This window comes from Diceros bicornis, chromosome 10, assembly GCF_020826845.1.
Source record: "Diceros bicornis minor isolate mBicDic1 chromosome 10, mDicBic1.mat.cur, whole genome shotgun sequence".
Taxonomy (NCBI): domain Eukaryota; kingdom Metazoa; phylum Chordata; class Mammalia; order Perissodactyla; family Rhinocerotidae; genus Diceros; species Diceros bicornis.
Genome location: NC_080749.1, coordinates 60,414,046 through 60,439,122, shown reverse-complemented (window position 1 = coordinate 60,439,122; position 25,077 = coordinate 60,414,046). Strand labels below are relative to the sequence as shown.

General features: G+C 38.6%; 1 protein-coding gene across 1 annotated transcript; it reads left to right on the top strand.

The window, feature by feature from the left end:
• The first annotated feature begins 14,335 nt into the window (after window positions 1–14,335).
• LOC131410540 (small ribosomal subunit protein uS5-like) lies at window positions 14,336–15,155 on the top strand. Its single transcript, XM_058548647.1, has one exon. The coding sequence runs from the start codon at window positions 14,346–14,348 to the stop codon at window positions 15,147–15,149; it is 804 nt and encodes a 267-aa protein (XP_058404630.1). The 5' UTR covers window positions 14,336–14,345; the 3' UTR covers window positions 15,150–15,155.
• Window positions 15,156–25,077: the final 9,922 nt, after the last annotated feature.

Genomic DNA, 25,077 nt, shown 5'->3' with positions numbered 1-25,077 from the left:
ATAGTTAATTTATTCTAGGTGCTAAATACTAAAATAATATCAATTATAATAATAACACTATTACCGTTTTTGAATATCTACTCTTTGCTAGCCCAAGTTGAGTGTTTTATTCATAATACCTCATTGAATACTTTCAAAGCATTCAATTCTACCATAAAATAGGTAGTAAGAATCCCATTCTTTAGATGAAAAAGCTGAGACATATAGAGGCTATTATTTAGTGAACCCAGGACTCACATTCTTAGCTATCTGTCTCCAAAGTCCAATCTCTTGAGCACAAAGCTATACCTACAGCTTATATCACCAAAGTGTAACATCTCAAACCTGGAATCCAAGGTTTAGCTCTTGAATCAGAAAACCTCTCATGATTTAGGCTCAAGCAGCTCTAGATTTGAATGTTTACAAGGCCACTTTCCTCTGAGTGATGGTGTAGAAGTTGTTTAATTTCCCTGGGCCTCAGTTTCTTTATCTGCAGGATGTGTTTAATTACCATACCTAATGAGTATTTCATTAAAATTAGATGGGACTTCTCGTGAAGCTTGCCTAGTATATAATCAATGCTTATTTTTATGATTTTTTTTAACTTTTTTTTTTTTTTTTGCTGAGGACGATTGGCCCTGAGCTAACATCTGTTGCCAATCTTCTTCTTTTTGCTTGAGGAAGATTCACCCTGAGCTAACATCTGTGCCAATCTTCCCCTATTTTGTATGTAGGTCGCCACCACAGCACGGCCACCAACGAGTAGTGTAGGTCCGTGCCTGGGAACCAAACCCAGGCCACCAAAGCAGAAGCACACTGAATTTAACCATGAGGCCACAGGGCCGGTGCCTTATTTTTGTGATTTTATGAGCCTACCCACAAAATCACAATGAAGTAGGTGAGTTAAATTATCATATTGTGAAACAAAATGTGTAGATACGTAGTCTATGAATTCCAACACTGAAAAAACTTATTGTCATGCCATTTTTCTCCCTTTGTTGGGTGGGGGTAGAAAAGACATTTCATTCCCAGGATCTAGGATAAACTTTCCATTTCACTTTGGCAATACAGAGAGCTATTTCTATCAAATCTTCAAGGCCCATACTCAGGGAAAACTAGCCACTATTGATGACTGATCAAGGAAACATGAGAGATCAGACTGAAATTTAAATAAAATCATTCTGATTTCATATATTTATAGCTTTATTTTAGAGCTCAAGGATAGCACAGAAAAGTAAAGAAGAGAACATTGCCTGCTAATTACTTTTTACTAATTCCTAATTACTAGCTGTTTTTGCTTATTAAACTTTCCGTTTTCTTCATAAGATCATAGACATTTTCCTTTATTGCTTAATTTTTCCAAATTACAGGTGAGCACAAGGCATCCTCTGGGACCTATCCTGCCTGCCCTCCTTGTACTGAGGACATATTTAATTACTTAGGCCTTTCCATTTTTTCTGAAAATTATTACATAGGAGAGTAGAATATCATCTTAAAATGAGTATAATATCTAAGCCAATATTTGTCTGAGTTCCTCATTTCCTTGAGGGCTTCCAACTAAAGGAGGGCAAGCCAATGATGGGCAGGAGAAAAGAAAAAAAAGAAGATTAAGAGAAAAGGAAAAATAAAATTAACATACCCCCTTATTTCGTTGATTTTAGGAACTATTAGCTTCTTACAAATCTCTGGCAGACAGCAGACAAAAAAAGAAGTGATGTCTTGATATGATGGTTAGAAAATGAAGAACTAATGGGGAGGAGAAGCATAAAATGCTAAGAACTGCCAGGTGACAATTTTTTAAAAATGTTTGGCTATGAACCAAACAGGTGTAAAGCAGGAATTCAGGTGAGATAAAGGAGGATGCTCTGGATTTGACTGAGAAGACAACATGGTGATTATGAGAACGAGTTGGGCTAATGCAGCATTTCTCAACTCAGGCTGGTCATGATGATCACTGGGAAGCTATTTAACATCCCGTTGCCTAGGCTGCCACTTAGGCCATCGAAACAGGAATCTCTGAGAGTGGGATCTGGGCATCCATACTGTTTTAAGCTCTTGATGATTCCCACGAGCAGCCAAGGCAGACAGCCACTGGGCTAAGCAGGGAGATTCAGTGCATGATTCCTCCCAATACTTTGAATTACACAAAAATCTTAGTAGGCAAAGGCATTATTTTTCAAAGAGACAGTAATAGACCAAACACATTTTCCTGTATGAATTCACTGACTGAGTTTCCTGACAACTCCTGTCCATTCCGGTAGAACTGGTGACAAGGCCACATGTAAGAATTAAATAGCAGCTCTGGTTAAGCCTCCTGAAAGGCAGACTTATAAGCAAGGGGCTGTTGGATCTCTGCACTCCCCTACAGCTGGTGAAAATCTCCATCTCTGGAGCAACTGTAGGTAAAGCCTGTCCTCTTTCCAGCCGCCCAAGGAAACACTTGCTGCCCCAAGCAGCTGTCCAAGGCATAAATGAATTAACCTCTGCCAGGGATCACGAACAGCTGCTGAAATCAGCTGCTGGGGCCGGTGAAGGGGAGGGCGGGGGAGCACTTCTCTAGCCATTGTCAGTTCCTCGGGGAACCCCATGATCACTCCCAGTGTTAATGTGGGTGGATGGAACACAAAAGGGTGGAAACTTGCGAAACAATTGCAAATAAATATCTGCAAATGAACTTACTAATTAAGAAGGACACACTTTGACAAGAAGCTATTAATAACTTTCCATTTACTTGGCAACTTAAATATCTGACATTTAAAAAAATACGTCTTGAAATGCTAAAATATATTTTAAATTCACAGGACTAGCTGATTGTTTTCTCATCCATTGTTCCTTTTTTTAAAAATCTGGGTGTTAAATTTTCTTCTTTGTACCTGTGGGGTTTTATAAACATGAGCTAAGGCTTTTTTTAAAAAAAGCTACTTTAAATGAATGAATTTTTCCTTCATTTCAAACAGCAGCAATTTACATATTTTTAAAATGCGTTTTTAGCAAATTGGAAAGTACATTTAAAGGTGTTAACAAATTCTGGGGCTTAAGACATAATTCTATTTCTCTGGCACCTGGTGAATGTTGCTAAGCAGTGGGAGTAAGCTTCACAATCCAGAAGGCACCAAGGTCCTACGCCTATTTTAACACTTAATTTTTATCTGTTACCCCCATGACAATGTTCTTACTTTACTCTCTTGTTCTCTTAGATTTCTATACCTTTAACATCTTATCATCTGAGTTTATCACATTTTTAGCTTATCTTTTTAGTTCAAGATATGGTAGGTTAACCAACAGAACTGTAGTAAAAAGTATAAACAAAGGATAGTTTTGAAATAATCCCATAATAATTTCATGTACTTTCATGGTTCAAGGTCTACAGATTTAAAATGACACCAATTGAATCTTTTCTATCTTAAAGACTCAGATGTATCAGTAGGATTGCAAATATAGTATTTTTACTCCACCACCAATGTCTTTTTGAGATCTATTTTTTTTCCTCAGGGTAAAACATTTTTGATACACTTTGTATAAGATCATCCAAGAGAGAATATATACATACACATATATGCCTTTGGAGTAGAGAAAGGCAGATTAAGGAAGAATCTAGAGAATTAGATAAAGTTCAAAGAAGAATTATGTAGATAGCCAAAAGGTGGAAACTGGAACAAGGGAGGAATCAGGAATACATCAGTTAAAACAATATCTGTTACAAATTGCAGAACTCAATTCAAAACGGTGTAAGCAAAATAAATATTAACACTTAGAAGTAGCCACTTTCAATTGAATCCATATTTTTGATAGATACCATTAGGAATCTTTCTCTTCCTTTTTCATCTCTATTTTCCTTTGTAATCCTTCATTCCTGGTCAGGGTCTCTTAAGTGACAATAAAGATCACAGGAAGATCCATGCTTACATAGTACCAGCTTAGCAAACACAGAGAAAAAAGAGCACGTCTTTCAAATATATCTAGTGTAGAGGCTGAATTTCACTGAATGAAATTAGATCAAATGCCCTTCTCTGAACTGAACAGTAGCCAGGGAATATACCAATATACCTGGGTCACTTGCCGACTCTTGGATCTGGAGAAGGGTAAAGTCATTCCTACCTGAATCACATTGCCTGGAGGTGGAGGAAGGGTTGTAACCCAAAAGAAAACCTGTGAGTTGTGAACAGGACATACATACGTGCATGGGAGCATGCATGTGTGACTGCACATACACACACACCCCAGTGTCATTCAGCATCCCAGATGGTATACTCAAAATAGAATAATTCAAGGAAGGTTTGATAAGGGACTATTTACTTAATAAAGATATGGACAGGGTATAGAAAAAACACATAGAATAAGAACAAGAGGAGACAACAGTTACCAGAATCTGGAAGAAGAGAACGTTTATGGAAGAGAATGAAGCAATGGCTTTTTGTCAAGGGACAGAGCCAGCACAAAACAACTTGGCAGGGAAAAAGACAGGGAAGTAAATACCCCAACCTCACTCTCCTCCTTCCCTCTGATCTCTGCCAGAGATCCCCATTGGCCAAACCCAACAGGAAGCCAGATGGCAAGGGAGCTCCCAGGGCATGGTGAAAAATAAAGAGGGTGGATCTGCTGGAACAAACAGAAGATACCCAGCACATGCAACCACTATGAAAAGATGGTTCATAATAGCATTCAGTTTTAAATGTATAACAGAACAAATTCCATTACCATAAACAGCATCAAAATAAAAATATCTGTATAATTTAAAGGAAATCCATCCTCAACTCCATATAACCTCTAGTCTCAACATTTATTTATCTCTACTTTTCATCATAGCCAAGTTTCTTGCAAGAATAGTTAACATATCCTGCTTCTACCTTCTCATCGTCCATTCACTGCACAATTGCAATTTGGCTTTTGCCCCCAGTGCTCTACAGCAGTGGTTTTCCAAATGTGGTCCCCAGACGAGCAGCATCAATATCACCTGGGAACTTGTCGGAGATGCAAATTCTAATTGTCCTCATCCAAGACCTGCTGAATCAAAAACTCTGAGAAGTTGGGGCTCAGCCATCTGTGTTTTAGCAAGCTCTCCAGGTCATTCTGAAGCACACTAAAGTTTGAGAATGATTGCACTACAGAAATGGCTATTTCTAAGATTACCAATGAACTCCACCATGCTAGAGTCTATGGACACTTTTCCATCCTCATTTTTCTTGACCTTGACTTTGACCTTTTTGTGCAGGATTTGACATTGTGATCTCTTCTGCAGAGAGAATCATCCTCTCTTGTCCTCCCATGCTCCTGTCTCAGGTCATAAAGCAGGAATATCTATCCTCTTGAAAATATTAGGAAGAAAATGACTGCCCATGTCTCCATTCATCATATCCCAAACCTCCCTAATACTGGTGAGCACCTGACTGATAATAAGCAGAATTAATGAAGTAAAAATAACTGTTCTAATGGGAATAGTCCCTTATTTTGTTTTTTCAAGTTGCTTGCTCACAAGCTTTACGTTCTTCCTTTCTCCTGCTTCCTCCATGCACAAAACTCAGTAGGGCAGTGTGGGAAGGTGAACTTGTAGTTTCCCAGCCATTGTGCCTGCTAGTGGGAAGGGCAGTATCATTCAAGGAGGAAATAAGAAGGGACCCATTTTGGCCTCAAGTCTAAGCCAAATTTTCCAACCCAATTTCATCAAGAATAATGCTGATATCTTTATCTGGCTCTTACATGTATTTTTCAATTCAGAATCCATGAAACTAAAGAAGGAGTGTGGTTAGTTGGCATGCTAAATCCCTAACGTAAGATGTATTGGCTGGAGAATTGTGAGAAGAGATTCAGGACTTAATCATTTTAGATCAAAATATGACATGATCAGATTGAACACTCTACTGCGACTGAAATAAACACCTTTAATAAGTGATGGTTTTTCAGTTCTTTGAACTTTAAAATCAGCAGAAGCCTGGGGGCCGGCCTGGTGGTGTAGCAGTTAAGTTCGTGTGCTCCGCTTTCGTGGTCCGGGGTTCGCAGGTTCGAATTCTGGGAGTGGACATACGCATCGCTCATCAAGCCATGCTGTGGAGGCAACCCATATACAAAAAAAACCAGGAAGATGGGCACAGATGTTAGTTCAGGGCTAATCTTCCTCAGCAAAAAAAAAAAAAAGAAAGAAAGAAAAAAATCAGCATAGGCTTATATTGTGGCTCAAGTCTGCATGAGTGTGGCTAGTGTTAACAGGCTTAGGCTATGTATCTAGACATTAGTACAAGTGAGCAAGTGGCCAGTTGGAGCTTTAAGCAAGACTTTAACTGGTGGGCTTGAGCCAAGAACCACAGTTAGGTATAACCAGAAAAGAGTCTCATCTTAGTAGTCATGATGGGCATTTCAGAGCCTTCAAATGGAACAAGCAGAAATCCAGTCATAAGTGCAAATACAATGTTCTTTCCTGAGGTCAGGAGAGACTCTCATCAGGAATTTAAACTGGAGAGGTACTATCACTTCTGAGACTTGGTCCCACAGAGAGTGAGTAAGACCTTTGCTTGAACCAGTAAAGACTCCTATCAGAATGAGAAGACTTTCATGCATGTACTGTTGGGAGGTGACTCAGCCTGAAATATGAAGTACAGGGTGGGAGTAAGCATCTCCTAATCTGTGCCATTGGGGTTTTTGGAGTCTTGAACACTGGTAGAAGCAATCTAACATTGCTTGCTCCCACCCCATCCTGTTTCTTAGCTACTACTAAGTGACCCATAATGGAAAAAAAGTCTAGTCCTGTTAAAAGAAGAATATAAGTGATAGAGACGGAGCCACTGGAATTGTAAAGATTAACCAAAAACAAGAATTAAAAATGAAAGAAGGGAAAGTTTATTTTGAAGAAGCATGTGGCACAGGTTACTGGACTTCTGCTCTTGAAGCTATGAAAACTTTGGACTTACAGAAGTGGAAACCATTGATAGCCCACTGACCACTATCATGGAAAAGTTAAAACCAAAAATATTTCTATTATTTCTATCATTTTTTTCTCTATCTATCCTCTAGATACCACTAAATGCATGATTCTTGGCTGACATCTGCAGTAAAAATCTGGATAGTATTATATTCTAAACCCTGGTTATACTATTTTGCTAGCGTTGCTGCTATGTGCCTATGGATTTCTGTGCACTCTCAATCACATGAGTAAGCATGCGGTATTGCAATGATCCAGTGTGTCCTACTGATTCTTGGACTTCTTTAAAGGAACCAATGTAAGACACCGTAGGTTACAGCTGCTGAAGGAACCCTCACTGACTTAAAACCCCAACTCAATTGAAAATCAGCAAAATAATGGAGAGCCAAATTTTGGGTTTTAATTCTTTGGGAATTTAATTTAGAAGCAAATTTATTCTGGGCATTGATTTCTCCTCAGCAATTTAATAATTAGAGGGTGTTCTGATTGTACAAATTTAGGTCATGTTTCTACTGCTGACATTGTGTTAGCTGGAGCATTTTTATATTGTAATTTGACTGAATATATCACTCCTGGTGAATTATACAAACGCACACAATTTGAGATGGGGAATAGAATTTATAATGTGCTATTATATAACAATTTTTAAGGGAATAAATTATAATTCAGCATAGTAGGTTGATTATTGAATGTAGTCAAAATAGTCTGTAATGCTCACCACTGGAGGAATACAAACAAGCTGGCAGGTTGCATAAAGGGTGTGGTGGTTTTATTCTGCATCAGTTTGGCCAATCTGAAACTATGTTTCCCAGAATCCCTTTCCTTTTTAAATTTCCCAATTAGACGTGGCCAACATAAGAATATCCCAAGATTTAGAAGGCGGAAGTGAAATAGCAGTGGTTACACTCTGCAAGTCATCATAGCTAGAGATAGTGAGAGACAGATTCAGAGCTATCGGCAGATTCCACCTTGTCTTTGCTCTCCCCACACTGAGAAATAAATGCAGAGGTGCAGAAGATTTCAGATTCTTCTTACTCACCCTCACTCCATGTCCTGACTACTAGCCTTTCTAATCAACAGTAATACCCAGCCCACCACCAGTCACAGAGGCAACAACCTTCCATAGACTTCTCCAGCTGTTTTCCTTCACAGTCCCACACTGGCAGATGGACATATCTGACTTCACATATTCCTTGACAAGCACCAATTTATCCACCTGTGCCAGTCCTTCAAAAGCACTAGATTGTGATTTTTCATTGATCTCCAAACCATCCTTTTATACTCTTATTTCTCCGTCTCCTACAATTGTGTAAATTCTTATCCAATAATAAATCCCTTGTTCCATAATACTCATAGAGGTTCTGCTTTCCTGACTGACATTAAATGCTTCAATTATTTGTACCAAGAGTGGTTCCAGAGAAACAGAAGTTTAAGAATGGGAACAAAGAATTAACTCTCTGACTAAATAGCAATACAAACATTAATGACCCTGTTGCCGGTGGTAAAGGGAATTCCGGTATTCTGCAACATGCAGTGACAAAAATGTCACTCAAATTATCACCTGTACTCAGAGGCCTATAGAAGGCAAGGCTTTGGGTGGTCAAATATTTGCTCTTATAGAAAATTTTAACACAAATAAAAGTATAAAGGGCTGGTTGTTCTAAGTGCACTAGAAAACTTGGAGAAAAAATGATGAGCTCAGGATGTTAAATTCCCATCTCAAGGACTGGTAAGGAAGCAGAAAGTTTCTCCGTCTGCCTACAAAAGTTACCCTTATTTCCTTAGTTGTAGGTCAAGATTTCTGGAAACAAAACCCAAAGTCCAATCCCCTGGGTGGCTGAATTACAACCCTAATTGAATTCTCAACCTCATAGTAAAGGCATTAATTGAGAATGAGTGGGACCCTAAAAAATATGATGGGCAGATTCCAATGAAGTATAGGACTTTGACCCCATAGATTGTGCTGATCTTCTTCCGCCAGTAAAAGCAGCCCTTCTCATCTTGTCCAAGAATGGAGATGGCCTCCCCCGAGGTAGCTACTTTGCAGGGATCTACCCGATCAAGACCAATTCCTACCAACCCTCCTTTCTCCTAGACCAACAACCATACTTAAGTCCTGGCGAGCCCAAAGTGGCCAGGTTCAAAATAAGTACCATGCACACCAAAGATCTGCAAGATTTTCATTATTTTTTATCAACAGAAATCTGAGTAAATATGTAAGGCAATGGCTCATAAGAGCCTTGAGTTGTGGTAGAAGAAAGATTATGTTGGATTGTGTTGAATTTGTTGCTATGGCAAGGGTCAATTGGAGCTCTTAACTGCTATTGTAATAGGCAGCAGAGCCAGAGCAGCGATTAAAATGGTTTGACCAGCAAGGATCTTTGGCATTTGACAATTTATAACAGTGTACCTAAGATGGGAAAACTACTGAAATCTTACTTGATTTGTATAAGCAGAAATTATCTCAGAATGGAAAATGAATGTCTGACTTGAATCATTAAAATAGAAAGTCATAGCTCCTTAACCAATTCCAAGACTTGAGCCAGTTCACAAACCCAGAGCCATTTGAATGAAAGGAAGGCGGAGTCCCTTGAGGAAGGACCCTGATACACTGCCAAATAATATAGCATAAACATTTTTCTTAGCCCTTCCTAAGAGACATGCAGCCTTTTACCAGAGTGACCATGCACTGGAGAGGAGAAAATAACCACACTTTGGGGGAATTATTGGACACTGGCTCTGAACTGAGATAATTTCTGGAGAATCCAAACACCACTCTGGACCACAAGTCAGTCACAGCACAGGCTTATGGAAGTCAGGCAGTTAGTGAAGTTCTGACTTGTGTCTATCTCTTGGTAATCACAGCATGTCCCTAAAATCAACCCATGGTTCTTTTCCCACTTCTGAAATGCATTATTGGAAAAGACATGATAAACAACTGGCAGAATTTCCACACTGGTTCCTTGACTCACAAAGTAAAAAGTAAAGGCAATGTTTCATTCCTGGAGGGACTGCAGATATAAGTGCCAACATCAAGAACTTGAAAGATACAAAAGTGGTGATTCCTACTACATTTCTATTCATCTTGCCTATTTTTCCTATGCAAAGGACAGATGGATCCTGGAGAATGACAGTAGATTATTGTAAACTTAAACTGGTGGCAACTCCTATTACAGCTGCAGTTCCAGATGTGACTTCATTACTAAAGAAAATCAACATGTTGGGCCAGCCCAGTGGCATAGTGGTTAAGTTTGCTCACTCTGCTTCGGTGGCCCAGGGTTTGCAGGTTCGGATCCCGGGCACAGACCTATACCTCATTCATCAAGCCATGCTGCGGTGGCATCCCACAGACAAAAAATAGACAAAGATTGGCACAAATGTTAGCTCAGGGCCAATCTTCCTCACCAAAAAAAGAAAAAAGAAAATCAACACATTCCCTGGTTCCTGGTATGCAACTACTGACCATGTGAATGCTTTTACCTAGCAGAGATAGCAATACACCAGAGAATGCAGACCAATGGCAGAGTATACAATCTTCTATAGAAGAAAGAAATTTTAAAGTGGAAAGCTGCTTCTTGATTTGATATAGCCTCAGGATCCAAGAGAGACTAAACAAATATTCAGAATTTTATGGTTTAACACTGAAGAAAATAATCCCATTGCATGCCAATGAAACAATGTGCCATCATATTTATTCACTTTGTTGTACCACTCCTCATGAGAGCGAATCAGCAGTCAAAGAAGGAACTAATTGCAGTGGGTAGAATGATTGATTCTGACCACCAAGAGAAAATTGTGTGGTTGGCAGAATTCTAAGATAGTTCCCAAAATTCCACTCCCTGGTGTATATGCCAGTATAATTCCCTCCCCTTGAACATGGGCAAGACCTCTGAACATGATCAGCTATATACTCCTCTATTAGGTTACATTATATAAAACTCAGTTGCAGAAGACTAGAGTAAGATTCTCCTGCTGGATCTGAAGAAATAAGCTGCCATGTTGTGAGATAAGAAGGCCACATGTCTAGGACTAAGAGCAGCCTCTAGGAGCTCTCCCACCCCCAGCCAACACACAGAAAGTGAATGGGACTTCAGTACTAAAATCACAAGGAACTGAATTCTCCCAACAGCCTGAATGAATATAGAAGAGAACCCTGAATATCACATGAGATCACAGCCCCAGCTGACAACTTGGTTTCAACTTGATGAGACTCTGAGCAGAGGACCCAGCTAGCCCATACCTAAACTCCTGATCCACAGAAAATGTGAGACAATAAATGTGTATTGTTTTAAATTGCTAAATTTATGGAAACTTGGTATGCAGCAATAGAAAACTAATACAATTGTGTTGCTTCTACACAACAGGGTAGAGAGGCAGACATCTGTAACACAGAAGATCCTCTACGGTACCTATTAGGATTCACATATTCTCACACTAAAAATTAACAGGACACTACAAAAATTCAAAATGGTCAGAACTACTAATGGCACAGACCCTTCAGGAATTCAGGTTTGGGATACCCCATAAGTCAAGAAACTGATCAGCTAGGTTGCTTGCTGAGGGAAAAGGGAATATGGAATATTAGAAAATTAGAAAAGGGTATTAGAAAAAGCAAGTTATAAATACCAGCTACAACCATGTAACTATTTACAAATTTAAGACTATAGAAGTTATGAGTATTTCCTCCTTAGTTTGATATGAATGTGTTTGTGTATGTATATCCATATGTCTAGATCAACTGACAGAGATATTAATCAATCTTTTTTATTATTTTCCCCTCTCCTATTTCCCTACTCTCTGACATAATATGGGTTAATAGTGATTAAGCTAATATGTCAATATTTAAGTTAGAAGATATCAAAGAGGGAGTATGACTCGGCTAGAAAAGGAATGAACATCACCCAAAGATGGATGAAATGACTAGGGAACTTTGTGTCCTCTTTTGGGAGAGGATACAATGTTAGCATGTTTTCATTTGCATGTAGATGCATCATGTTAAGTGGAATCATGATTTAGCTATTAGATATAACTATGATTAAAAGCAGTACAAACGGATGCCAAGCTGACAAGAGTTGGCCTGTAGTTATTTTGTACCTTATCAACTCAGCTAATCTGGAACGATGTTTCCCAGAATCCTCTTTTCCTCTATGGTTCTCAGTTAGAGATAGTCCAAAGAGAAATCAATGTGATTTAGAAAGCAGAAGTGAAACAGCAGCCATTACTCTCTGAAGGTCATCCTAGTTGAAGGCAGTGAGAAACACAAAGATCTTCTCTTTAATCCTCCTGATGTCCAGAGACAGATGCGGATATACCAGTAGTCCTCACTCTCCCCCACTCTGCATTCAGCTCTACTTCCAAACTGCTAACTCTCCTAACAGACAGGAATCCCTAATCACCAGACACAGAAACAGTTAACCCTCCAGAGACTTCTCCAACAGTCCTCCTTTGTGGTCCTACTCCAGCAGCTGCACACGTGTAGCTTCACAAATTCCCTGGCAATCTAGCTTGTCCACCCATGCCAGTGCATCAAAGAGGCTGGTTAATGCATCTGTTCTCCAGCTCTCCCACAATTATGCAAGGTCTTGTTCCTATCCTAAATCCCTCCTCCACAGTACTCAGAGTGAGTCTACTTCCCTGATTGAAGCCTGACTGATACAGGAGCTTCTCGTGTCTGCAGCCGTGAAGGGACAGTCTATGTCCCCAGTGCACTTACCTGCAAGTGTGCTGGGAAAGATTGGAGAACTTTGACAAGTCAGCAACAGTGATGTCAACCATTTCTTTTTCATTTTTAAATGTTAATTTATTATTTCAAAGAAAAAAACAAATAATAACCGTGTGCTAGTTATTTTTTAAAACTGCCAGGAATATAAAAGTTATATCTTATAGAAGTCAAGATGCTCCCTTCGTCAGCCTCCCAATAATCCCACTTAAAAGAAGCTCTTTCTTTTGTACACAGGGTATAGGACAAAAGGTTTGGATTGAAGTTACATTACACTCCTCTATGGAGTTCATTTACTTTCTACTCCTATCACTGGGCAGAGGAGAACACAAGTTGAAAAGGTGAGTAAGAGGTCATAGAATGCTTTTTAAAAGAACAAGTTCAGCATCCTTGTTACCAACAACAACAGAAAAATAACAAAGTAAAAATCAAGACTAGATGGTGATAAAAAGAGCAAAGAGCATCCTAAGAAGCTAAATAGTAGATGGAGGAGAAGATGGGACAGTAATCTGAGAGAGCAATAAAGCCCTTAGAAGATTTTCTGAGATAGGGAGGATCAGAAAACATTTACAGAACACAAGAATGATGTTGGTGAACTCAAAATAACAAAGGTAAAAAATAATCGAGGTTTCAATGGGCAGTGAACATGGAAGACTGGAATGAAAAGCATAAGAAGAGAGGAGACATTAAAAGTGAGAGACCCCACTTCTGCCAATGGAGAGAGATAAGAGCAGGAACAGCAGTGCCAAAAAGTTCCCATAGAGAAAGGAGTACAGTTTCTCTCTCTCTTTCTCATCCCACCCCCAACCCCTGCCAACACACCCAACCACACTGAAAGTTTTATTTCAATGACCATGGCTAATAAATCATTAACACAAAATCAAACTTTAAAAAGAACATGACTTACTTAAATAGAGGCATGTCCTGGCTGAATCTAAATTAAGATTAGAAGTGTGAAGCCAACAAAGATGCTCTCTGACCGCCCCCACAATTATTCTTGACTCACAAACACAAAGGGAGACAGATACAGAGACAAAGAGACAGAGAGAGAGAGAGCGAGAGAGAGAAGAGAGAGAGAGGAGAGGGAGAGAGAGAAGGAGAGGAAGATAGAGAGCACGAGAAACTCTACACCTGAGTAATTTGCATGAAACAGAAAATGACCTGTATAGAGGAATTTGGGGTATGGAGATAAAAGGGTATAGATAGCACATACCTCAATACATTAGTTGGGAATTTATCTAAACTCATCATTACTTTAATTTGATTTAACTTAACTGGAGCCATCAAACTGTGATTTCCAAAAAAGGAGAAAAATCATAATTAAGAAACACATTAAAATATAATCTAATCTTTAGTGGTCACTCTAAAATGTCATAGCTAAAGGATCTATTGGCAAGCTCCGAGTTCAAAGAAAATCATGAAACTTGGCTTATATCTGAAGCTGTGTGTACAAAAAAGTTGAAGCAGAGTTGTTCAAGAAATATGATGTAATATAGCACACGAATTTAACTTTTGGTCCTCAGAGCCTCCATTAGATCAATCACACTGTTATACACTATTTCCTGGTAATAATGATAGTAATAGCTGACATTACTAAGAGCTTAGTATGTGTTAGAAACTTTAGTAAGTGCTATACTTATCTCATTTAATTCTTATAACCCTAGACGGGAAGTACTTTCTCCATTTCACAGATAAGAAAATTGGAGTTAAGCTTCTTCTGCGGAAAAACACCAAATGCTGGATGACGCCGGTGCTGCAGCGGGGCCCGGAGGCCCCGGGGGCCCTGGAATGGGAGGCGGCGGTGGCTTCCGCGGAGGCTTCGGCAGCGGCGTCCGGGGCCGTGGTCGCGGCCGTGGCCGAGGCCGCGGAGCTCGCGGAGGCAAGGCCGAGGACAAGGAGGAGTCTGAGATAATTGACTTCTCTTTGGGAGCATCCTTCAAGGACGAGGTTTTGAAGATTATGCCGGTGCAAAAGCAGACCCGTGCTGGCCAGCGGACCAGGTTCAAGGCTTTTGTTGCCATCGGGGATTACAATGGACATGTCGGTCTGGGTGTTAAGTGCTCCAAGGAGGTAGCCACTGCCATCCGTGGGGCCATCATCCTCGCCAAGCTCTCCATCGTCCCCGTGCGGCGAGGCTACTTGGGGAGTAAGATCGGCAAGCCCCACACTGTCCCTTGCAAGGTGACGGGTCGCTGTGGCTCTGTGCTGGTGCGCCTCATCCCTGCTCCCAGGGGCACTGGCATCGTCTCAGCCCCTGTGCCCAAGAAGCTGCTGCTGATGGCCGGTATTGATGACTGCAACACCTCTGCCAGGGGCTGCACTGCCGCCCTGGGCAACTTCACCAAGGCCACCTTTGATGCCATCTCCAAGACCTACAGCTATCTCACCCCTGACCTCTGGAAAGAGACCGTGTTCACCCAGTCTCCCTATCAGGAATTCACTAACCATCTTGTAAAGAACCACACTAGACTCTCCGTACAGAGGACCCAGGCTCCAGCTGTGGCTACCACACAGTTTTATACAAGAAAAATAAAGTGAATTAAGCCTGTTAAAAAAAAGAAAAAGAAAATTGGAGTTAAGATGCTAAGTCATTTACTCAAGGTCACACAGTGAGAAAGGAAACTCATTATTTAAGTCCACAACTCTCTGACATGCAATTCCAGGCTCTCAACCACTAATCTATGCCACTTTCTTACATTCACCGACTTCCAAAAAGGTTCATCCAACTACTAACACTATGCCTCCCCCAGCAAAATTCTCTCCTATAGATTTTACTAATTTCTCATTAATGCAAATCTTTTATGAACCTCTACATAAAAAATGATTATTTTGGTTATTTTCTTGGCCTTATTGTCTTTTAAGAAGACAGTCTCTGCAAAGTCTGGATTTAATTTAAATTCAACCCAAGTTGAAAAAGGTTTGCCACTCTCCTGAGTACTACCATTTCTGGTGTGGAATTGCTGACCTAGTTCTAAGTAAGGGATAAATTCACATAGCTTAAATGTAATCTTTAGGGAAAGAGCTAAGTTATTGTTCATGTCCCATTTACATAGGATGCTGACCTTTCAAAATAATTCATTTCTTATTGTAAATGTTTAAAGAACAAAAATAATTGTGCTTATACTTTAACAGCAATGATCCAATACCTGACTTGGGTTCAGTCTTAAGGAAAATGACAATATTTTGTATTGTGTAAGGTAGAATATTACCTACTTAACCCTATATACCTTCAATTTGGAAGGTAAAATGGGTGAGTGGAAAATAGCTGTCTCCACTTACACTAAATCTGATATAGAGAAGGGGAAAGCTCGTTAATTATCTAACAACATGATATTAGACAGTTATTACTGACTATTGTATTGATGGCATATAGACATTGATTTTGGCTCATATAATAAAGTGTCAGCAACACTAAAAAATCTACTGATGAGAGATATCAAAATTATAATCTGTGACACTTATAAGCTTCAGAATCAGAAAATCCCTCCAAGCTTCTCATTGTTTTATAGTATTTATAAAGAAAAATTATTTAAAGGAATATTATAAAATTAGAAATTGTTACAAAATATGGTATAAAACTCCAACAGATAAATATGAAATGGTAAAGAAAACAGAGTCTTAGTTGCAGTAATCTTCATTTGGTATAAATTAACTAAAAACAACGACATCCAATGCCATTAAGTAAGAGCTGTAAGTTAAACAAAAGAAATATATACGTCAAGAAAAATATTCAGGGAAGAATGTAAAAACCTGTGTTTTAGTAAGGGTATATTTGATTGCAAGGAATAGAAATCCTCTAAATCTAGCTTAATGAAAACAGGGCTTAACATGAAAGTAAACATGCAAATTTCATGGGCACTCAAAGAGAGGAAATAAAGAACTAGACCACAAGGATCTCAGAAATGGAACTGGAAGGCAGGAACTAAGGCACATCTCACTGTCTCTCAGAGATCTCCCATGTCTCTGTTCTCCCTCTCACCAGCTTCCCAGGTTTGCACACGACCCACGTGGTCACATTGTCCAGCTCTCACCTCAGGCTGTTATTTTAAGTACTTACTATCATCAGATGAGCTCAATGCCCAGTTGCCTCAGCAATGGGTTATTAGGCCCTGAGTTGGGTGTTCATCTCAAAGCACATTAGCTGTGGCATGGGCCCAACTGAAAGACAATTTTAAAGAAAGAAAACTTTGATGGGAAAAAACCCACCAAAGTGTACATCTATCTCCACCTATAAAAAGGACAACAGAAACACACAATAAAATGCAGGCATGAGCCTATATAGGTAAAGTTCAAATGAGAAAAAGAAAAAATTTTTATGGTGGCATACGGGGCCTGTTAAAATACAAAAAATAACGAGGAATCCCAAAACAATTTGCTTGGTCAATTTTATTCCTATTTTTAATGCAAATAAAACAAATGTTTAACAATGCCTTTGATTTGGTTTTTGAACTCAACAAAGGCTGTTTGAATAATAACATTAACTCAACAGCTTCAACATGCACACTTTCAAATGGACAGGTCTCTGGATAACATGTAGAAATAATGAACACAAAATTCAAGCCACTATTTTCAAAAGTACTTAAATGGTATCCTGAGAGTAGGATTTCTATTGTGATTCAAGGAAAAAAAAACCTTAGAGTTTAATGCAATCTATTTTAAATTGAATTTTGTTAGAAGGACTCATAAAATATCAGTTATCTAGTATCTCATAAGGATGCCTTCTGGGTGCATTTCTAATATTCAACTATCAAACCATGTATATATAATACCATATAAAGTATCTCATAAAGCTACATGAAAATATTATAGGCACTGTTGTTTTTCATTCATTATAGAAACACTTCTTAATTTATCTATTTTTTTTTTTCGCTTAGAATCTATAAATTATTTTCAATTTTCTGTGAAATTCTTAGTAGTGTGCTTTCCACAAAGGAGGCATTTAAATTTACTTACTGATTTTAATTTGCGGTGATCTATCTTTCCTTTACCTACAATTCCGCAAGTTTTATTAAGTTCCCACTTTGTGAAAAGCACCATACATAGTATTGCAATTAGGTTTTAGACTGGCTTTAATCAGTGATTAAACTTCCATTTTACTCTCTTTTTCTACAATTCCCTAACAGATGAAGAAATACATACACGAACTGGTAAGTCCTTAAATAATTGAGGATTGATTACATTTCCTAATAATTTACCTACTTTAATTGGTCCTCCTTTGCTTCTATACTCTCTTTATCACAGGATTCCTCCCTTAGCAATCTTTCCTTGTGTGTCTTGAAATGACAAGTTAATGTCAAGGAAAAAAAAACTAACATTTTTGTGCGTAATTAATCACTACACTCATCTTGAATTGATCTTCTTTCTTTAAATGGGATTAATTGTGGAAATTTGGATTTTTTGTGTGTGTGTGAGGAAGATCAGCCCTGAGCGAACATCCATGCTAATCCTCCTCTTTTTTTTTTTTTTTTGCTGAGGAAGACCGGCTCTGAGCTAACATCTATTGCCAATCATCCTCCATTTTTTTCCCCCCAAAGCACCAGTAGATAGTTGTACGTCGTAGTTGCACATCCTTCTAGTTGCTGTATGTGGGACGCGGCCTCAGCATGGCCGAAGAAGCGGTACGGTGGTGCGCGCCCAGGATCTGAACCCCGGGCCGCCAGTAGCGGAGCGTGTGCACTTAACCCCTAAGCCACAGGGCCGGCCTGAAATTTGGATTTTTTTAATCTGCAAATTTTTTGAAGTTGAATTTACTGCTATTTTAGTTAAGAAATGTTTCTGTGGATGGAAACACTACCAACTAATACTTAGCCTATAGTGCAGAGTATTTGGTGGTTTACCAATTGTTTGCATCGTTGCTCTGTACATAGTATGAAAAATTTTACAAATTTTATCATGATTCTGGAATTTATTTTTTTTATTTTTTTTTTTTTAAGATTTTATTTATTTATTTTTCCCCCCAAAGCCCCAGTAGATAGTTGTATGTCATAGCTGCACATCCTTCTAGTTGCTGTATGTGGGACGCGGCCTCAGCATGGCCGGAGAAGCGGTGCGTCGGTGTGCGCCTGGGATCCGAACCCGGGCCGCCAGCATCGGAGCGCGCGCACTTAACCGCTAAGCCACGGGGCCGGCCCGATTCTGGAATTTATATCCTAGCTTTCTTGAAAGGAGCTATTAGTATAAGCCCCCACTTCCGTTTTTCCTGTTGCAATATTTAAAAAATAATGTTCGTTTAACATTAACTACATTTTAGAAACTTTTTTACAATAATAACTCTAAAAATAAAGCCCAATTATAGCAGACTAATAAAACATTACTGTCTACAATTTCAGATCTTGAGGGGTAAGAGCAATACCATGAGGACTGGTGATTTAAAGACAGAGTATATGTGTCTAGAACAGGAAAGCTGTGGACTAAATTCTACAGTAACCTGACTCCAGGAGTTAGGAGGAAAAGACAAACCAGTTGCTAAGCCCAAATTCATGTGCTCCATCTGCTATGGACTTCTGAGTCTTCTTTAAGGCATGGATGAGGATTAGGTAACACATCACATTTTAGCCACCAAAAGTAGAGCACAGATTTCTGCTTCCAAGAACTGCAGTGGACATACTTTTTCCTATTCTCTCTTGCTAAACACAAACTAATAACCCTGGACATTACATATAAAAAAACACAAAAAGCCTCTGGAAGTTGGAGAGAAGAAGGCTGACCAGCTAGGGACCTCAAGCACCAAGGAATGACATGGTGGTGAGTTCTCTAAGTTTTCTCTTTGCCTCATATACCCCCAACTTGGAGCTAAAGAAGTTGACACCCCAGAAATAACAATGGGCACATACACAGAAAAAGCCCCAACAAAGCCTTCTCTGTCTAACCAAATAATCAGAAAAAGGCCAGCCTAACAAGACAGAAAACTTTTAGACAATAACTGATCTTCTGTAGACAAACACCATAGAAAAAATTATGGTCTCACCCTGACATCCACAGGGGCAAAGGCTGAGTGGGGAGTTTAGACTTGCACCTTCATGAGGTTGTAAGGAGGTGTCCCGAAGCCCCTACCCGTGTGGTATCACAGAAGGCTAACTAGAGAACTGGGACTTTCATCTCCACCAGCAAGGTAACCTTCGCACAGGGTAGGTGGAGATTGAATGGGAAGCCAGAACTTCCACCTCTGCCTAGAGGTAGCGAGGTACCTGTCTACATCCCTGCTGGGGTGGTTTCTGCAGAGGCCTAGTGGAGAGTTAGGATGTTTACCAATGCCCAGTGGTATCAAGGCAATGCGTCAACACAGTGCCAGTGGAGAACACGTGGGGAGCTGGAATTCCCACAAGTAAGCAACCCTCACCTCGGGTGGCAGTGCAGACAAAATGGAGAACTTAGAACTTAGACTTCTACTTCCACCGAGCAGTAGCTTTCTGCCTTCCCATGCTAGTGTCAGAGAGAGCCAACTAAAACAAGTTTAAATAAGATCCAGAGTCTCATAATATAATACAAAAATATCCAAACTTCTAGCAAGACTGAGAAAGAAAAGAAAGACAAGACGCAAATTACCAATATCAAGACTGAAACAGAGGATGTCACTACAGGCTCTTCAGATATCAAAATGATAAAAAGGGTATACTACAAACGACTCAAAACGTAAAGTTGACAATTTAGATAAAATGGACCAATTTCTTGAAAAACGCAAACTACTACAATTCATCTAACATCAAATAGGTAATTTAAATAGTCTTATAATATTAAGGAAATTCAATTTGTAATTTTAAAACTCTAAAAAAAGAAATTTCCAGGCCCACATGGTTTCACTGGAGATTTCTGCCAAACATTTAAAGAAAAATTAACACAAATTGTACAACATCTTTTCCAGGAAATAGAAGGGGAGGAAATACTTCCCAACTCATTTTATGAAGCTGATACCAAAGCCAGACAAAGACAGGACAAAATAACAAAAAAAAAGAAAAGAAAGAAGAGAAAAGAAAACTACAGACCAATATGCCTCAAAAATATAGACATAAAAAATGCTTAGCAAAATTTTAGCAAATAGAATACAGCAACACATAAAAAGAATTATACACCATGACCAAGTGGGGTTTATTCTAGGGGTGCAAGGGTGGTTCAGTCTTCAAAAACAAGGTAATCCATCATGTTAATGGGCTAAAGAATAAAAATCACATGATCTTATCAATTGATGCATAAAAAACATTTGATAAAATCAACACATGCATGATAAAAACTCTCAGAAAAGTACAAATAGAGAGGAACTTCCTGACCTTGACAAGGCTCTACAAAATACCTACAATTAACATCATATTTAATTGCAAAAAACTGAATGCTTTCCTCCCAAGATTGGGAACAAGCTAAGGAATGCTCTCGCAACTCTTATTCAACATGGTGCTGAAAGTTTTAGCCAGTGCAATAAGGTAATGAAAGGAAATAAAAGGCACACAGATCAGAAAGGAAGAAATAAAACTGTCCCTATCTGTAGATGACCTGATTGACTACATAGAAAATCTCAAGGAATCTACAAAAAAACTACAACTAAGGAAGATCAGCCAGGTTGCAGGATACAAGATAAACATACAAAATCAGCTATATTTTTATATACTAACAATGAACGGTTGGATACCAAAATTTACAATATAATTGCTAAAAGAAAAATAAAACACTTAGGTATAAATCTAACAAAACATGTACAGAATATGTATGCTCTAACTACACAACACTGAGGAAAGTGATCAAAGAAGATCTAAATACATGGAGAATCATGCCATGTTTATGTATTGAGAGAATAAAGATACCAATCCTCCCCAAACTGATATACAAGTTTAACACAACATCTGTCAAAATCCCAACAAGATTTTTTGTAGATATTGACAAGATTACTCTAAAATTTACATGGAAAAGCAAAGGAACTAGATTAGCTAAAATAATAATTTGTGAAAGAAGAATAAAGTGGGAGGAATTAGTCTACCCAACTTCAAGACTTACTTATAACTATAGTAATCAAGACTATGTGGTATTGGTGGAACATAAGATCAATAAAACAGAATAGAGAAACAAGAAAAAATACCATACAAATATGCCCAACTGATTTTTGGCAAAGTTGTGAAAGCAAATCAATGGAGTAAAGATGGCCTTTTCAACAAATGGTGCTGGCGTAATTGAATATCCATTGGCAAAAAAGAAAAAGGGGGCCAGCCCTGTGGTCTAGCAGTTAAGTTCGGTGCACTCCGCTTTGGCAGCCTGGGTTCAGTCCAGGCACGGACCTACATGACTCATTGGTGGCCATGCTGTGGCAGCAACACACATACAAAATAGAGGAAGACTATTATTAACATCTATGAGCACAGATGTTAGCTCAGGGCGAATCTTCCTCAAGCAAAAAGAGAAAGATCTGCAATGGATGTTAGCTCAGGGTGAATCTTCCTCAGCAAAAAAATAAAAAGTAAAATGAACCTCAGCCTAAGTCTCATGCCTTATACAACAAATTAACACAAAATGGATCTTGGATTTAAATGCAAAATGTAAAACTATAAAACTTTAGAAAAAACATAGGAGAACATCTTCGGGATCTAGGGCTAGGCAAAGAATTCTTAGACCTGACACTGAAAGCATGATCTATAAAAGGAAAATTGGTAAATTAAACTTCATCAAATTTTAAAAATTTTGCTCTGCAAAAGACCTTGATAAGAGGATGAAAAGACAAGCTGCAGAGTGGGAGAAAATATTTGCAAACCACATATCTCACAAAGGACTAGTATCTAGAATACATTAAAAAACTCAAAATTCAACAGTAAAAAGGCAAACAATTCAATTAGAAAACACGTAAAAGACATAAAGAAACATTTCACCAAAGAAAATATACAGATGTCAATAAACACAGGAAAAGATGTTCAACATCATTAGCCATTAAAGAAATACGAATTAAAACCACAATGTGATACCACTACACACATATCAAAATAACTAATATAAAAAATATTGGCAACACCAAATACTGGTAAGGTTTTCCTGGGATATGGAAAACGTGGATCACTCATACATTGCTGGTGGCAATATAAAATGGTACAGCCACTCTGGTAAAGAGTTTGGCAGTTTCTTAAAAAGCTAAATATTCTACTACCATAGTAGTAGACTATGGTAGTAGTCCTGGGCATTTATCCCAGAGAAATGAACAGTTATGTTTACAGACAAACTGGTACATGAATGTTTATAACAACTTTATTTATAATAGTCAAAAACTGGAAACAACCTAGAGGTCCTTCAACAGGTGAAAGCTTAAACACACTGGTGCATCCATACCATAAAATACTTCTCAGCAAATACAAGGAAGGAAATATTAACACACATAACCCTAGATGAATCTCCAGAGAATTATGCTGAGTGAAAAATAGCAATCCTAAAAGGTTATATAACATATAATTCCATTTATATAACATTCTTGAAATCACAAAATTATAGAAATGGAAAACATATTAGAGATTGACAAGGAGGGGGTGGAAGTGGGTGTAGATGCGACTATAAAAGGGCAACATGAGAGATCCTTGTGGTGATGGAAATGGCCTGTATCTTGACAGTATCAATGGCAACATCTTGGTTTTGATATTGTATTATAGTTTTACAAGATATTATCTCTGGAGGAAACTGGGTAATGGGTACATGGGGTCATTCTGTATTATTTCTTACAACTCCATGTGAATCTACAATCAACTCAAAATAGAAAGTTTAACTGAAAAAATCCACAGTATTAAAAAAAAATGCAGAGCACAAGGGATGTTCAAGGTCAGGGTGGAAAACAAGGAGTTTTCTTGAAATGGGCTTCCTTGGCACTCTTTGATAGCTATATGTATTTGAAGGAATATCATATGAAGGAGGAAGAAAAGACATTTTTGCTTTAAAGGATAAAACTAGGGGAAAATTATAGGAGTTAGAAGAATACAGACTAAGGCTCAATGCAGGGAAAGAGCTTTTTAGTAGTAATCGAAAGGGTGTCCAATACTGGAATGGGTTGCCTAGGGAAAGTGAACTTCCATGTAACGTGTTCAAGTAGGAAGAATGTTGCAAAAGGCATGACTGCATTTGGTGGAGATTGGACCTCATCAAGGAATCACAAATTCAAAGGCAAACAGGGAGCTAGCTAGGTAATAAACATGCTGGGAGAAAAAATAAAGAACAATAAGGAGCAATGGGCCTGTAGAAAACTGGAGACACCATCTGTCACTCAGCTCTGGTAGGTTGTTGCCTGTGAGAATACTGACCTGGAGGAGCTAGATCTTCAGATGTTTCAAGAGAAGCTAGAAATCTAGCATTTTACATGAAATCCCCCAATAATTAAAATGTCTTTACTAATTTGCTCATTATGTTCACATACTATGAAGTCTAAAACTGTGTAGTCCAAATAAAACTTACCTGGAACTTATCCTACTGTTTTAATTTTAGCACTTTAAATGAGTCACCAAAAAAAATGGCTTCTATCATTGCATTCCTGTATTTCAATGTCCAAAACTTTATATTGATATCTCATCATAGATTGCTGTTTCCATGAAAACATCTTGAGTGAATATCTTATTTGTTGTAATTTATATTTGATATTAAGGTAGCAGTTAGACCAACATCTTTCTGTTAAGCCCTGCATATGATGGCCCACTTTTTGGGGGGGTGGTAATTTATGAAATCTCCAACTTTATTGCAGAGTATATTATCTTTACCACATATTTAGACAAACAATGATATATTATGTTTCATTGTTCAAATTTACTTCATGAAGCGATGTCTTTTCTCCTGACGTGATTGGAACCTTCTTGAGAGAACGTGTCAAGTCTTACATTTCCTTCTTTTGTTCTCAGTATTGCTTACTACAATTTGGATCACACAATAAGTCCTCAAAGGTGGTTAGTTCATGAGGCTCTGTGTCAAATAACATAACTGAAGATATTCCTGGCCAAAAAGGGAAAAGTTGGGATAAGTGGGCTGGAAAGTTTATTCAGTCCTACCCTCCACAGACTTACCATCATCGCTGCTATCACAACCTCCCAGCCTCTCAGCAGGCCTTTCCTTCTAGAATTTTCAGCACCGTTAGTGTTTCTCCAGGAGTCTTAGGGAGCTCTCCAACAGGCAGTGATTGAAGATATCCATTAACCGCTTTGAATTTCAAAAAGAAATAAAGAAAACAACAAACTCTCCATGTTCCATGCATGTTATGTAACTGTGGCTTTGGGAGGAATGTGCATTGTTGAGCAGCTTAATGGGATTTATAAGCCAATGGAGAAGGTAAATGGTTCATAGTCATTCCTTTCCTTGCTTTCTTTCAATTTCAAGTAGATGTTGTGGTATTAGTGTCCACAATGTTTATGGTAGGGTCCTATGGCAGATGTAGGGTTTCTACAAACCAGGTGGAGTAACCAAATACATGAGGTGGCATCTGACAACAGAGAAAAGTCATGAATCCCCAAGTTCACAGGGTCTTCAACTT

Coding starts and splice junctions, on each gene's coding strand:
- LOC131410540 (XM_058548647.1), top strand. CDS start 14,346: ATGCTGGATGACGCCGGTGCTGCAGCGGGGCCCGGAGGCCCCGGGGGC.